General features: G+C 43.2%; 1 protein-coding gene and 1 long non-coding RNA gene across 2 annotated transcripts in view; both read right to left on the minus strand.

Moving 5' to 3' along the window:
• birc6 (baculoviral IAP repeat containing 6) overlaps positions 1–13,580 on the minus strand; it is a 121,317-nt gene that overhangs the window by 66,893 nt on the left and 40,844 nt on the right. Inside the window, 19 exon segments of the mRNA XM_085181988.1 lie at positions 445–1,016; positions 1,129–1,387; positions 3,492–3,602; positions 3,707–3,833; positions 4,281–4,441; positions 4,550–4,666; positions 4,770–4,923; positions 5,518–5,651; positions 6,074–6,277; positions 6,885–7,068; positions 7,164–7,379; positions 7,628–7,759; positions 7,965–8,092; positions 8,960–9,004; positions 9,007–9,078; positions 9,081–9,095; positions 9,307–9,443; positions 12,340–12,559; positions 12,684–13,036. Coding sequence (XP_085038114.1) covers positions 445–1,016; positions 1,129–1,387; positions 3,492–3,602; positions 3,707–3,833; positions 4,281–4,441; positions 4,550–4,666; positions 4,770–4,923; positions 5,518–5,651; positions 6,074–6,277; positions 6,885–7,068; positions 7,164–7,379; positions 7,628–7,759; positions 7,965–8,092; positions 8,960–9,004; positions 9,007–9,078; positions 9,081–9,095; positions 9,307–9,443; positions 12,340–12,559; positions 12,684–13,036 — 3,341 coding nt within the window.
• LOC146504892 (uncharacterized) lies at positions 10,077–12,332 on the minus strand. The gene is made up of 2 exons (XR_014877460.1): positions 10,517–12,332; positions 10,077–10,215 (listed from the first exon to the last, which is right to left on the minus strand). It is a non-coding gene; the product is annotated as an uncharacterized LOC146504892 (long non-coding RNA).

The following is a 13,580-nucleotide window of genomic DNA, read 5'->3' on the forward strand; positions in this document are numbered from 1 at the left end:
TATAACTCAAGTGTGTATAAAATTAGCTAACCTCACAAATGTATTTTGTGACCAAGAGGCTGCTTCTGCACAAAACGTGCTTAACATCCTAAACATAACACTTAATATTTCTATCCCACTGCAGCTTCACTTAGAGTTTGTGGCCAGGTGATGTAAAAACAACATTTACTGCTAATGTTGCACAATTTTTGGCTGTCATTTACCAAGAAAATATCAGGCTCTCTGCCTGCTAGAAACTCAACTTTGTTCACTGGTTTTTTGTTCAAACTATCTTTGTGCACCATTTGGTGCGTTGTGTACTATTTCGGTGATATGTGTGTTTTTAATTCCAGAAGCAAGGTTTATGAGAATGGTGTAAGTCAAACAACCATGAGGCTACAGTCCATAAAATCTGAGTGCTGAAATATTTGGTAGATCACATAATTCTTTGTAGAGTTGTCTTACCTATGATCATGGCCATGGCGCTGCTGTTGCACTGGCCCAGCGCAGACAAGATCTGGCTCATTATCTGCTGATTGGCTAGCACCAGATCAGCCACACCTGCAGGAGGGCCCTGATTGGATGCTGATCCACCAGCTACACTTTCTTTGCTGCCACAGACCTTCTCTTCATCAGACACACTGCTATCAGCTGCTCCACTGCCTGATGGTGGCAGCCGCCCGCTGAACTCTCTGTCTCCAGACAAAGGTAGTTGCACCAGCACATTCACCAGCTTGAGAAGATCAAACATTAGCTGGTCGCGTGTGGTTTCTCCACAGACTGCCTTCGCGTCTCCTGGCCGGATTATGTTGGCAAACAGACCCCCAAAACAAGCTCTGGCTCCCACTGAGCTGTCTGAGCCACTGCGAGAAACCACTTTATCCGAGCAGGTAATGTAGTGGTGAACCAAGAACGTGATGGACTCAATAACTGAGGTGATAGTGGCCACTGACACCACCTCAAAATTTTGCTCTAGAGTAAACTCAAGCAGCTTCACCTGGGCGTCCAATGGACCCTGGCCTGACTGGAATGGACCCCTGAGAGTTTCAGAACCATTAATTAGAACCACTCATACCATTAAACATTATACTCACTGTCAAAATTATTGATTATACCTAATGTACACTAACAACTAAAGTGAAAATGTACCTCTCAGTAGACAGGATGTGCATGAGTTTGAGCAGGAACTCGCTGAACATCTGTGGACATGTGGAGGACAGGTGAACCTGCAGGCGGCTCAGGAACTCGTGCATGGCCTGGGTGGCAGTTGGTCCCACCTGAGAGCTGTGTTGGCTTGTCCCATTGGTGCTGCTGCCAGACAGGAAGCGCACCAAGACATGGATCAGGTTGGGATCAGACACCATCTGCTGAGCTGTGCTTTCCTGAGAGCTCATCCCGTTGTTGGAGACTAGAATTTCAGAAGTTCAGAAGTTATTTTTTTTAAACAAAATAATAACAATAATAATAATAGAAGCAGGTTATGGTAATCTAGACGACTTGGGGGGGGGAAGTCAGCTGGACTTTTTTAGGTTTATGAAGACATTTCATGTCTTATTCAAATGATGGAGAGTCACAGGTATTTAATCCCTAGTGAGCTGTTCCCTTTGACATAGTCCTGAGGGTCACTGACCCACTTTTGATCATGTGAGTCAACACATGAGCCAAGATGTTAAAAAAAAAACGACAAGGGATAGCAAGACTCCATTGCAGGTGGCTGATAGCAGTTGTTGTAAGCCACCTACAATGCAATGGTTCAACAAGGATCATGTTAAGATGTATGTAACCTACTGCGCAAGTGTCGGGGGGGGGGGGGGGCATGGCTACGTGCAGGCATGAATGGGGGAGTAGAAGTTTGGAGGGTTGGCTTTTCGGTGGTGGTGCAAAGGAAGGTGACCATTTAAGTTGGAGTTTGAATGTCAACTGTGAGATTATTGGACTAACAGTCATTCACAGTGGACGGCCCCAACGGTTGTGGGACTATTAAGCCACCAGGAATGGCTCGGCAGGAGGTGGACTGACTAAGCCAGCCACTTCCACACCATTCAGCTCCACATACTGTCTATAGCAGGACACAGGTAGACAGTTGCTTGAGCGAACCGTGTCATTAAAATCCGGGAATATGGGTAGGCAGCTTTTGACCATTGTTGGCTCTGAGGGAAAACGCCTGTGAATCATTCCACTTTCTGAGGTGGATGCAGAAAACAGGAAACATGTTGTCATGGCTGGTACAGCTCATCCTCTAACATACCATGCATAGTCAGGCCGATGCCCAGCATGTCATCCTGCTGAGTGGTTAACTCAGACTGAGGTTGGCCAGTGCTCTTGCACAGTTCGTCTCTCACTTGGGAAACTCATCAACATACATCATGTGGTCATCTATTTGCTGGGGCATCGACCGGCATCAATTGCTTAATCTGATATCATCTGACTCAGATGAAGCATGTTCCCTAAATTTGGAGAGGAGAGGGTCAATCCATGTTATAGCCATCTTTCCAGCAGTTTATCCACAAACGTCACCCATCTTTTCAGAACCAAATGTGGGACATGGCGGCAAAAGACAAACTATGGGCTCAGCCAATCCACCCTAGTGTGGACAATCCCCAGGCAAACAGGGCACACCTTATCATGCAAAGTGAAACCACACACCTGAGGATAGGGGTGAACACAACATTTTTGCTTTGCTTGCTTGGATTTGATACTCATATCAAAACGCAAAGCAAGAAACAATGCTCAGGAAACCTTCAACATTAGTGCTGCTGAAGGAGCCCACATTCCAACCGGGCAGTGATGGCTAACAACAACGAAGGCTACCTTATAGTTGGTAGACAACAGAGCTAACTAACAGTAGCTAGCTAGCCCGACTCAGCAGAGGTGTTGTTACCGTGATGAAGAGTGTACAAACTGAGGAATGACTGTGATAGGACTATAGATGTCCAAAAGGGTCGCACATATGTCATTACAGGTCACCTGCCTTGAAGGTGTCAACAGAGTTGTCTTAAGCCAGGACATGTGTGGGGTTGATATGTGCTGAACGAGTGAAATGACTGAAAAGAAACGCAGGTGCACTATAAAAAGGTAGATTAGTTTGGATTTTTATAAAAAAAAATTCATAAACATGAAAACAGAAACATACAAGAATGCTTAAACGGGGGCGACTGTGGTTCAGGTGGTTGAGAAGCTCATCTGTAACCGGAAGGTTGCCGGTTCGATCCACCAGCTCTCTCTGTCCTGGTTGTTGTGTCCTTGGGCAAGACACTTTACCCTACCGCCTACTGGTGTTGGCCAGAGGGGCCGATGGTGCGATATGGCTACAACTGTGGTCTGCCTGCACTAGTGTGTGAATGTGAGAGTGAATGAATAGTGGAATTGCACAGCGCTTTGGGTGCCTAGAAAAGCGCTATATAAATGCAATCCATTATTAAACAACTTTCTCAACCCTTGCAGAGTCATTTGAAAATAATGTGAAAAGAAAATCCACTGGTAAACAAACCAGTGAAGAGCCGAGTACTGACCGCAAGCTGGCATATTAGTCATCAGAGTGAGAGAGTGCAGAACCAGACACCATGTTCTCAGGGAAGTGTTGGGGTACCACGCCAGCACGGTTAGGAAACTGCTGATGGATGCTGAACACAGACACGAACACAAAAAAGAACAATATAAAGCAATGTAACCATATGTAAACTCCATACAGCTCCAAATTAGAGAGCAGGAGTAGACAAGCCCTAACCTTGGTTGAGCGGGATGGTGGGCACTCGGCTGGCATTGAACAGAAAGATGTCAGACCCGCTCTCCTCGCTGCCCCCAGAACAAGTGTTCAGACTGAGCGTTAGCCAGAGCTGCAGCAAGGATTCCAGCTGAGAGTGGAGAAAATAACATTTAGTGTCTGTGGGTGTTCCCTTACTCATCTTTATCATAGTCATACATACAAAATTCTGCAGTGGTCACCACTTATATTTAAAAATAAGCCCTTTCAGAAGAGTCCAACCAATAAAATCACTTTTCTGTCAGTACATTCCAGATGTTCAATTTACAAGGTTTAATAAACACAGCACAGTACAGTGTGGTTGTTCAAGTGCAGACATGTTTCAGAAGGGAAAAAGGAGGTTTGTTTAATCTTTTTTTAAGTTACAAGTTAGATATTATACTTCAAATTTACTCTAAAAGAAGTTAAAGTAGAGTATTGGACTAAACAGCAGATAAGAGTAATTGATCTTGTGGGTCCAATGACTTTGTACTCCTGAGTACTAAGCATCTGAATCGAAGCATCTTAAACTGTGATTCCAGTTAGTGGCTGTTCTGACCTGTACATGGTGGACCAGCAGCATGGAGAAGAGCTTGTTGAAGCAGGCACTCAAAATTGGGATGGATGAGGGCTGGACTATCAGGCTGCTGTTTGGGGGAGAGCCTCCACTATGGAGAGCTCTGAGCAGGGAGTCATCAGTCCCATTGGAAGACTGGCTCACTATAAGCACAACAGAAAATCAGTATCAGACCATCAGCACATGTCCAACACTGGAACACTGGAAAGAATGTGTGCTTCACTTCACTTTTAAACTGTTACTTCATTTACCTGTGGATGAACTGGAAGTGAGTGCTTGTAGAATGGAGTCCGCTTGTAGAGTTGCCATCATTTTGAGCATCAGCTCAGCCTGCTGCTCCAGGCCCACTTCTAGTCGGGCATCCAGTGCTGTGAAACAGAGGCAGAAGCTCAAAAAGTGGCATGGAAAGAATGCAGAAAATGTGTTCAGGTCCATATAAAAAAATTAAAATAAAATTAGGCCTCTCCTCACCCTGTGACACGGACACTGACAGACCCTGCGACCCTGGTTTTTCAGCAACAACTGGAGGTTTGGACACTGGGATACCAACCCCACCAATGTATGGGTTGTACCCATATGTGCCATAGTCAGCACCCCAGTAGTCATACCACGTGCTGCTGATGGGCTAAAGATGAACATGAGAAAGGGGATGGTAAACATAACCTTAATAATTACATCAAGTTCAAAGTAGTCAAATGAAAGCAGAAGAATTACTTTGAAAACATCATTTGCAATGAGTTCATTTTCTGTGATGCTTTAGATCACTAACAAACATAGCTTGTTACTCTTTACAGGTTGTCTGATCTTACAGGAACATTAGTTTTATATCTTAACTGTGAGTTTAAGCAAGAGAAAAATAAGTCCTTTCTTTCAGGTTTAACAACATGTTTTTCTGAACATGGGCTACTGCCTGTCTTTCTTTCTGGTATGAGTTTGAGTAAAGGAATCACTGCATTTGCTTGCAGCTGGAAGAGGGTGCTGTGAAAACGGCGCTATTAGTTTTTCTGTTGACTGTTTCTCCTAGCTTCAACCAACATTACTAACAAACTTACTCATGGGCAAATAAATAAATAGCTCTTGTAAAAACGATCTGTGAAAGGCTCGGCCTATCATCGATGGCCAATAAATTCGTCCAATCGCCCAACCTTAGTGAGTGTCACTGCATTAATTTCTAGTAGAGACATGAAAGAATGAAAGTAGCTTGTTATCATGCACATACCTTAAACACTTTGGCAGCAAGTGGATCTTTTTCCAAATCAATATCTAAAGGATCAATATCAACATCCATCAGGTCTTGTAGCAAGTCAAAGTCTATGTCTTTATCTTTTTCCAAAGATGACAGAGGTGGAGCACCTTTGGATAGTGAAAACAGCTTTAATATTGCCAAGCACGCACATTACAAAAACATACAAGCAAGAAAATCTCTCACATCTTTAGACAATTTTAACCCCAACCCAGCTAAAACTGTAGTCTTGTATGGGAGTAGTTTTTTTAGCTATGTCACTGCATTTAGCCTTGCTGAATATAGTTGCCTGCTCACCCTGTGAGGTAAACTGGCACAAGGAAAAATAAAATACACACTGAAATTATGCAAAAATTAAATGCCTTAAACTGGCTGGAACTATGTGCCTGAACTGCTCACTCCAATTCATAATAGCTACAAATAATAACAACACACTGTGAGAAAAAGCAATAAACATGTCACTCAAGTCAGTGTAAGTGTGTGTGTGTGTGTGTGTGTGGGGGGGGGGGGTTAGAGAGGGCTACCCACGCACTTTGGAATACTGAGGAGGTCCCGGTAGTACCTGCGATGATATCAGGCACAAGGGCCTCATCAATGCTCTCTACCAGGGGGATGGGTGCTGGCTGGGACAGCGAGTCCTCCGAATCTGCTCCCGCAGAGGAGGACGATGTCCCAGCTTCCTCACCCACCACCACCTCATCCATGACATCCAGAGAGCCTGGAGACAGCAGTTCACCTGAGAAGAATACATGTTCAAGTACACCAGACATGCACAGACTTAATGAAGATGAAGTTGTTAAAGGACACCAAACATGAAACAGAAAATCTGACAAGTCTAATTTTTACATCAATTTAGTCATGCCTAGCTTAACTGCACTAACAATAAGAAAATTTACAATCCATGTGCTTAATGTGCCTCATTATATTCTATATTATTGCTTTGATAAAAGCTTGTGAAATGTGCTCTGTAAACATTGTACAACCACACCAGTGGCTCTGTGAAAATGCTACTATGTCAAAACTAAAGTTACAGTTGGAAAAAGTTAGAGACAAAAAAAGGAAAGGACCCTGTTGAAACAAATATGTGCACCAAAGTGCACATATATTCTGCACACCACATTTTTTGCTCAAGCTAATGTGAGAACATACAAATATAATTCCCCAACTTTCAAAGAGATTAAAAAAAAATATTTTGCTCTAAAGCCAAATTGAAACTCCAGCAACAACAATGTGCCAAACTAAATGTTCAGCTTCACACAAGACTTAATATGTCCCCCGCTCGCCTCACAAACAGTGCATTTTAATCAGATTCAAACAAATGTAACGCTAAACTGAAAACACACCAGCCAGGATGTCCTGTAGCATACACGTGAGGGAATATTGTGCCCAGGCGCCTCCCCAGGAGATGTCCCCCCGGTTAAAATCCGTTCCCACAAGCAAGAGAAGCAGGCGTTCTAGCTGCTGCTCAGACACCACTTCGCACAAGTGGATTGTGGGCCTTGTGGCGTTGGCTATCCTAGCCAGGACCTAAACGAATAAGAGAAATATTTGTAGTTTTAAACTGTCAAATTCGTGTATATATATTCCCAGTGTTAGATTAACTCCCAGTGTTAGATAAATACTTTGCAGACAAAGAGCAGCAGATCAGCATGGCAGGTGAAATCCATGGAGAGGAGAAAGAGGGCCAGCTTCTGCACCACAGAGATACAGCGTTCATGAGATAAAGTGAAGGGCAGAGGTTCTACTTCTGGGGCTTCTTTGGCTGTTGTGGACTCTGTATCCAATGTGGAACGGGGCCATTCAGCTGTCCGCCGCAGACGGATCAGGTCTTTAAAGTGCTGAAAAAGGAAAAAATTAACAAGTTGTAGTACTGAAAATTAATCTCCGCGATGCACAGAATTGGGATGAGACAAAAGGGTGATATTCACAGGTGGAGTAGGGACTGGAACAGGAGAACAGGAGGTTTGCCCACAGCAAGCTACTGAAATAATCACTGACTAATCAACTAATCAAAGAAGAAATGGCAGATTTCGTTGCAGCCCTCCTTCACAGCCTAATCTTTTTGATTGTGTGGTGAGCTGCTCACCTTGGATGTAGCTTGTTTCAGCTTGGCTTGTTCCACCAACAGTTTGTAGGAGGAGCCTTTGTTGCTCTGGATCTTCTCCTTCTCGATCTGCTCCACCAGAGCCTTCTGTTTTGCTTTCAATAGATTTAGCTGCTGCAATGAAAAGGCTACAATAAGTTTATGTACTGTAAAAGTATCACTCCAGAACTATCTACTTGTTGGATGCATTCCAATATAGGAAACAATCCCTAACCTGGTTCTAACAAATGCAAATTTCAAATCAAGTTCTAATTAACCACTTAAAAATGGAGAAAAGCAAATATGAAGGTGTGCTGCTTTTGAAATGGGACACATTTACCTGCTTGTGATGGACAAGCTGCTTACGGATTTTGCGTGAGTACAGGCGATCCAGGCTGCTGCTGCCTTTGGCTGACCTGCTGGAATTCTGAGACTGGAGGCTGTTATTTATGAAACTCCACTGAATACCTGCAGGACAAAAAAATACAGCACATTAATGAAGGTAACACAAGACTGACAAACAACTAAGGAGTATGACGTACAATCAAACAGCTTAATTCCAATTGATTTAGCTGAGTTTGAGGACTACTTAAATGTGCTGCGACAAACATCTTTAGCATACAGTGCAGTTTGATTGTAACCATTTCCAATCATTTGTAAAAGATGTATGTCTGCATTGATGTCATTTAATGTGCAGCTGAGTTAGCAAGATCTTGTTAATCATCATCCATGTGAAGCATAAGCATCAAAGATTTATGGATTTGAGACTTTTTTCAACAAAGTCCAACCACTAAGTAGAGAGTAAAAATCCTGACCACTTTTTCTCTTTAGTTATTCAGATACCATCTTTCTACCTATATTTAGGAACTACCTTAATAAACAGTCATTGCTAAATGTTTAACCATAATTTTGTGCTCTCTTGCAGGTGTAGACTTCTAAATTGGAGAATGGAGGGGAAAAAAAGCAATTGCATTGTGTCGTCTAATTGCGTAGAGAGTAAAAATGTTGATATTCTGCCAACCATTTCATGCAAGCGTTGTCTGAGCCTTTTATATGTGCAATATTTTATATTCTATTTATATCTATTGAGTTCCTCACTGAGTAGATATTCATAAAGATAATATTAAGCTTCTGCTGTTTGGTAATTGATACCCTTTCAAGCTATCAAAGAATTACAGCAAAACTGCAATCAGCAACTGGTCAGAGACAATCAACATCTGTTTTATGTTTTGTTTCAATTTCACAATTTCCAGTGCCTATAGATTAAAATAAGAAAATAAAATAAAATAAAAAATTTACACATATCAGGGGAAAAGTAGAATGCAGGTATTTTACCTGTTACGGGTCTTTCCCGCTCTTTCCCTCCCAGGTGCTTCTTCCTCCTGAGGCCTCATCTTCGATACTTGCTACATAGTCCAACAGTCTGGAGACCAACATCACTACCCAGCTGATCATGGAATATCCAAAACACCTGTTTTAATTTTTACAAAAACAAACAAACAAAAAATTAAACTTCATTTCAAACACACTCTTGTATCCCACTTTGAACAAACCAGTCTGTTTAAAAATAAATAAATCTGACTACATAGAAAATTAACACTGACTTTAACTCCATCTGTAACTTCTACTAACTCAAGTTAACATATCAGGTGCTGCAAAGACGCTATTCTCAGTTGCTTTACCTTCAGTTCTGCGCTGAGCGGCAGCTTGTGGCTGCTGCAGTGGAGACAGGAGGCTGTCCAGGAGATTCAGAAGGCTTCCAACACACCGCTGTTACTTAGGGATCTTTTGGCCAATGCATGACAGGAGCATGAATACCCTAACATGAATACAGATTAAGCATACTACAGTTAGTATCCACAGCATCCACAAGACCTGAAAGCTAAGTTTGATGTCTCCAGAAGAACGAGCCAAATGACGTGCTACATAATTTGTGCTTCTGCATCTCCATGTATGAGTAGACAAATCTAAGCAGCCAAAAGACTGAGAGGGCACTTTACTGTGTTGCAGAGAAATACTTTTGCAGTTCTTAGACTTGCCTCAGCATAGTAACCAGAGAAAAGGCAACGCTAAAAGCCAAGCATCTATGATCCAAGCTGTGACAATAAATGACATGAAAATTAAGCACAATTCCCTTTAAAAACAAAATACACCTACAAGCATAATAACATGGCTGGAAGAGTTACATGTTCAGGATATGCATGGCTTCATGATAGTCTTTGGTGTATTCCATATTCTTTGCAGTTTGTGCCCTGATGTTGATTGTTTTGAGTGTTCTCTGTTTGTTCACATAGGTATGCAAGTCTTTGTGAGACTGTTCATTGCTTGTATAAATTATTTGATGGTGAACTTCTTACTGGTCCCCATCATCATGTGCGACTCCCTAGTGGATATTGTTAGTCTCGGTGCTTCAGGAGCCAAAGTTAGAACTAAACATCAGCTAGTTTGTGGATTTGTTTATTTTAAACAAACAAACAAACAAAAACAAAAAAACAAACCCTAAGGTTATGTATATAACCCCAGTTCTCTGAGTAGCATAGTACAGTGAGTGTCTCACTACGGGAAGGCCTCCTGTGTGACCTCATCAGAAGCTCAAATACCTTTACATCTTTACAGGCTGGCTAAGTGACGCCCATGTCATGAGGGGCTAGTGCCTCAGATGTCATTCAAAGCTGCTTCCATAGAAGGAGGGTGGTCTGGTGAAACACTAACTCATGCTACTCAAGAGAACCAGGGTTATATACATAACCTGAAGTTCTCTTGATAGCATTTGTTTCGTGTCTCACTATGGGAGGAAGACTAACTTCCAGATTGACAGACATGCCTGCTAAGAAGACAACTGTCACCAATAGCACTTCACAGGGGAGAAGCTCCCACCTGGGAAGACAGGACTGAATGCACCAGGTTAGGCGCTGTTACATCTAGCCTGTAAAACCTAGCAAATGTGTGAGGTGAGGCCCACCATGCAGCTGCACACACCTCCTGGATAGAAACTCCCTTAAAGAGAGCCCATGAGGTTGCCAGACCTCTAGTGGGGCAGGAGGCTGAAGAACCCTGCTGGTGAAGGCCAGGGCAATTGCTCCTACTATCCAATAGGAAAGGCGCTGTTTATACACAGGATTTCCCATATGTGGGAATCTGAGGTGAAAGGCGTGGGTAAAAGGCCAGCAGTTCTACAGAGGAACATGTGCCAAGAACCTTTGGGATAAAGGCAAGGTTGACCTTCATATAGAGTTGTCTTCAAGGACAGAAATGTTAACTCAAACCTGTTCCAGGGATTCAAAAGGGAGAAACAACACGCCACGCTCTAGAACAGTGACTAGCGTCGATAACACTGTGGGGAAGCCCCACTTTGTTCAGGTTAAACTACTCACATAGAGCTAGCCTCTCTAGGTGGGGATGGAATATTTCCCCCCATGCAAGAGACAGGAGGTCTCTGCGCAGCAGCTGAAAAATCTCCACCAGCCAGTGCTTCCCTGGGCAGTGTGGGGCTATCAGGATGACAGCGTGACCATTCTCTCTCACTCTGGCCAGAGTTGGAGAAATGAGGGCATAGAGGAGGTTCTTGGAGACTTGTGAGCCACAGCATCCACCCCCAGTGGAGCTTTCTAATCGTGCAGGGGGAGAAAAACAAAACAAACAAAAAAAACGGGACACTGAGCATTCTCCACGTCCACAGTCGCCTGATCAAATTGCAGCCAGATCTACTTCACCACCTTGGGTGAAGCTTCCAGTCTCCACACAGTGAGTTGCCCCTAGAGAGAAGATCTGCTCCAAAGTTCAAGATCCATGGCATGCGAGTTGCTCTCAGAGACAGCAGGTGAACACTGCTCCAGACCATCAGTCTGTGTGCCAGTGTGTGTAACTTGGGGGGCACTGTCTGTTGATGTAGGCCACAACTGTGGAATTGTCCGATCTCAATGAAACATGATGACCTCTATGCCAAGGCAGAAAATGTTTTAGCGACAGGTGAACTGCCAGCAGTTCCAGACAGTTTATGTGGGTAGAGTACATGTGAGAGCCCCATCCCTCATTCACTGCTCTGCCTTTGTGAGTGCCACCCTAGCCAACCAAATACCACATGTTGCCATATACTTTTTTGATTGGTCAACATGGTACACTTTAACACCAATAGGGAAGGGGTGTTTTTTTTTCTTTTCTTTTTTGTTTTTGCTCTGCCAGCGGAGAATGCTTGCTATAGCACTGTAGTTAGAAAACACTGTTTCTACCATTTCTTCCAGGAGTAAATACCACTGTTTTATTCAGAAAAATACACCGCATGTATTTTTTATTATAACTCTGGGTTTACATGGCCGATCAACACAATTATAAATTCATATACAGTCCACACATCCACACTTTCAAAATGAAGAATCTGGGTCGCTGCATCTTGTTGCTGTGTCATCTTAAATTGGTCATGTGAGCGTATCCATCAACTGCAGAGGATTAAACAACTCTATGGTGGGAGAGGTTGGTTTTGATTTTTGAATTTTTTTATTTTATTTTTTTTAACCGTTCATTAGAAGTCATTTTGATATAAATTTTGATATAAACCAATGTGTAATGTCATGATTAGATTTTCCTGTGGGACTGAAAAATTATTTTATTTTATTTTTCATTAAAAACCCCTACCTTTTTTCATTATTTATTATTATTTATTGAATTTCACATTAATCTAAAATGTTGTGACTATATGGAATTTGATAGTTCTTTACCTGTCCTGGGGAAAGATGAGCAGCTGTTCAGAGTTGTAGAGCTCCTGCAGTACATTAGAGAGGAACTGGCCCCACCAGCGCTCGCCTCCACAAAGCTGCACCAGCAGCAGGCCGGCATGAAGTCGGATCTTGGGCGTCCCACTGATGCAAAGATGTTTGAAGAGCTCCTCACAGGCCTTGGCATGGAATGTGCTCTGGAGCACCGAGGGGACAGAATGGCCTAAAAATACCCATAAAAATGAATCAATTGTGTGTAACAACGTTTCAATCCACACGTTACTAACAAAGTCATCTGTGAAATGTGCAACTTCACTAAACAGCAGATCCAGCAGAGTTCAGCTCACCATTATTAGAATGCAGCAGGCTCAGCAGTGTGTCCAGCAAGTAGCGGATGATGGTTCTCAGTTGCTCCGTGGAGGAGTTGTGAACTAGCTCCTTTGCTTCCGGAGCCCCAGCTGCTGAGAGTGACTTGCGGCTGGTACCCAGTGATACACGCAACCGCTGAACCGCATGGTGAGCCAGGTTAAGCTGTAGCTGCAGCTGGATGCAGTCCTGGTAGGCTGAGAAAACACGCTGATCTTCCTCAACAACCTTATCTGGTTTTCTTAAGAAGTACTGGGCATTGTTGGCGCTGTTGAGAGGTGGCAGGTCGATGTTCTGCAGAAGGGTCTCTAGCCGATGGCAAGCTAGATTATACCTGGTAAAGAAAAACAAAATTGGAAAATTCACAACACCACCAAAAAATTTACAAACTTCTTTTGCAGATTAAATCACTACATTATTTAAGTTATCCCAGCTGGACCTTTGTCAAAGCTGGAAAGGCACCTAAAGAAAGCTCCAGCCGATCTAGGAGAGAAGGACAACCGCTGCCCAAGCGAAAACCTGTAGTGATCCCATATGTGTCAGGAGTATCGGAGCAGTCGAGACGCATTTTTTCGAAACACCGGGTCTCTGTGTCTTTTAAACCCCAAAACACACTGTGCCAAAAATTGGTCCACCCCAAGGATCGGGTCCCCCGACACAAACAGAGTAACATAGTGTACGCTGTTAAGTTCCAGGAAGATTGCCAGGATTTATACATCGGGGAAACCAAACAACCTCTGGCGAAGCGGATGGCACAACACAGAAGAGCTACCTCGTCAGGCCAGGACTCTGCAGTCTATTTACACCTACACGCCAGTGGACACTCTTTCAAAGATGAGGATGTCCACATCCTGGACAGGGAGGAACGCTGGTTTGAG

The sequence above is a fragment of the Neolamprologus multifasciatus genome, chromosome 13, assembly GCF_963576455.1.
Source record: "Neolamprologus multifasciatus chromosome 13, fNeoMul1.2, whole genome shotgun sequence".
NCBI classification, from domain to species: Eukaryota; Metazoa; Chordata; class Actinopteri; order Cichliformes; family Cichlidae; genus Neolamprologus; species Neolamprologus multifasciatus.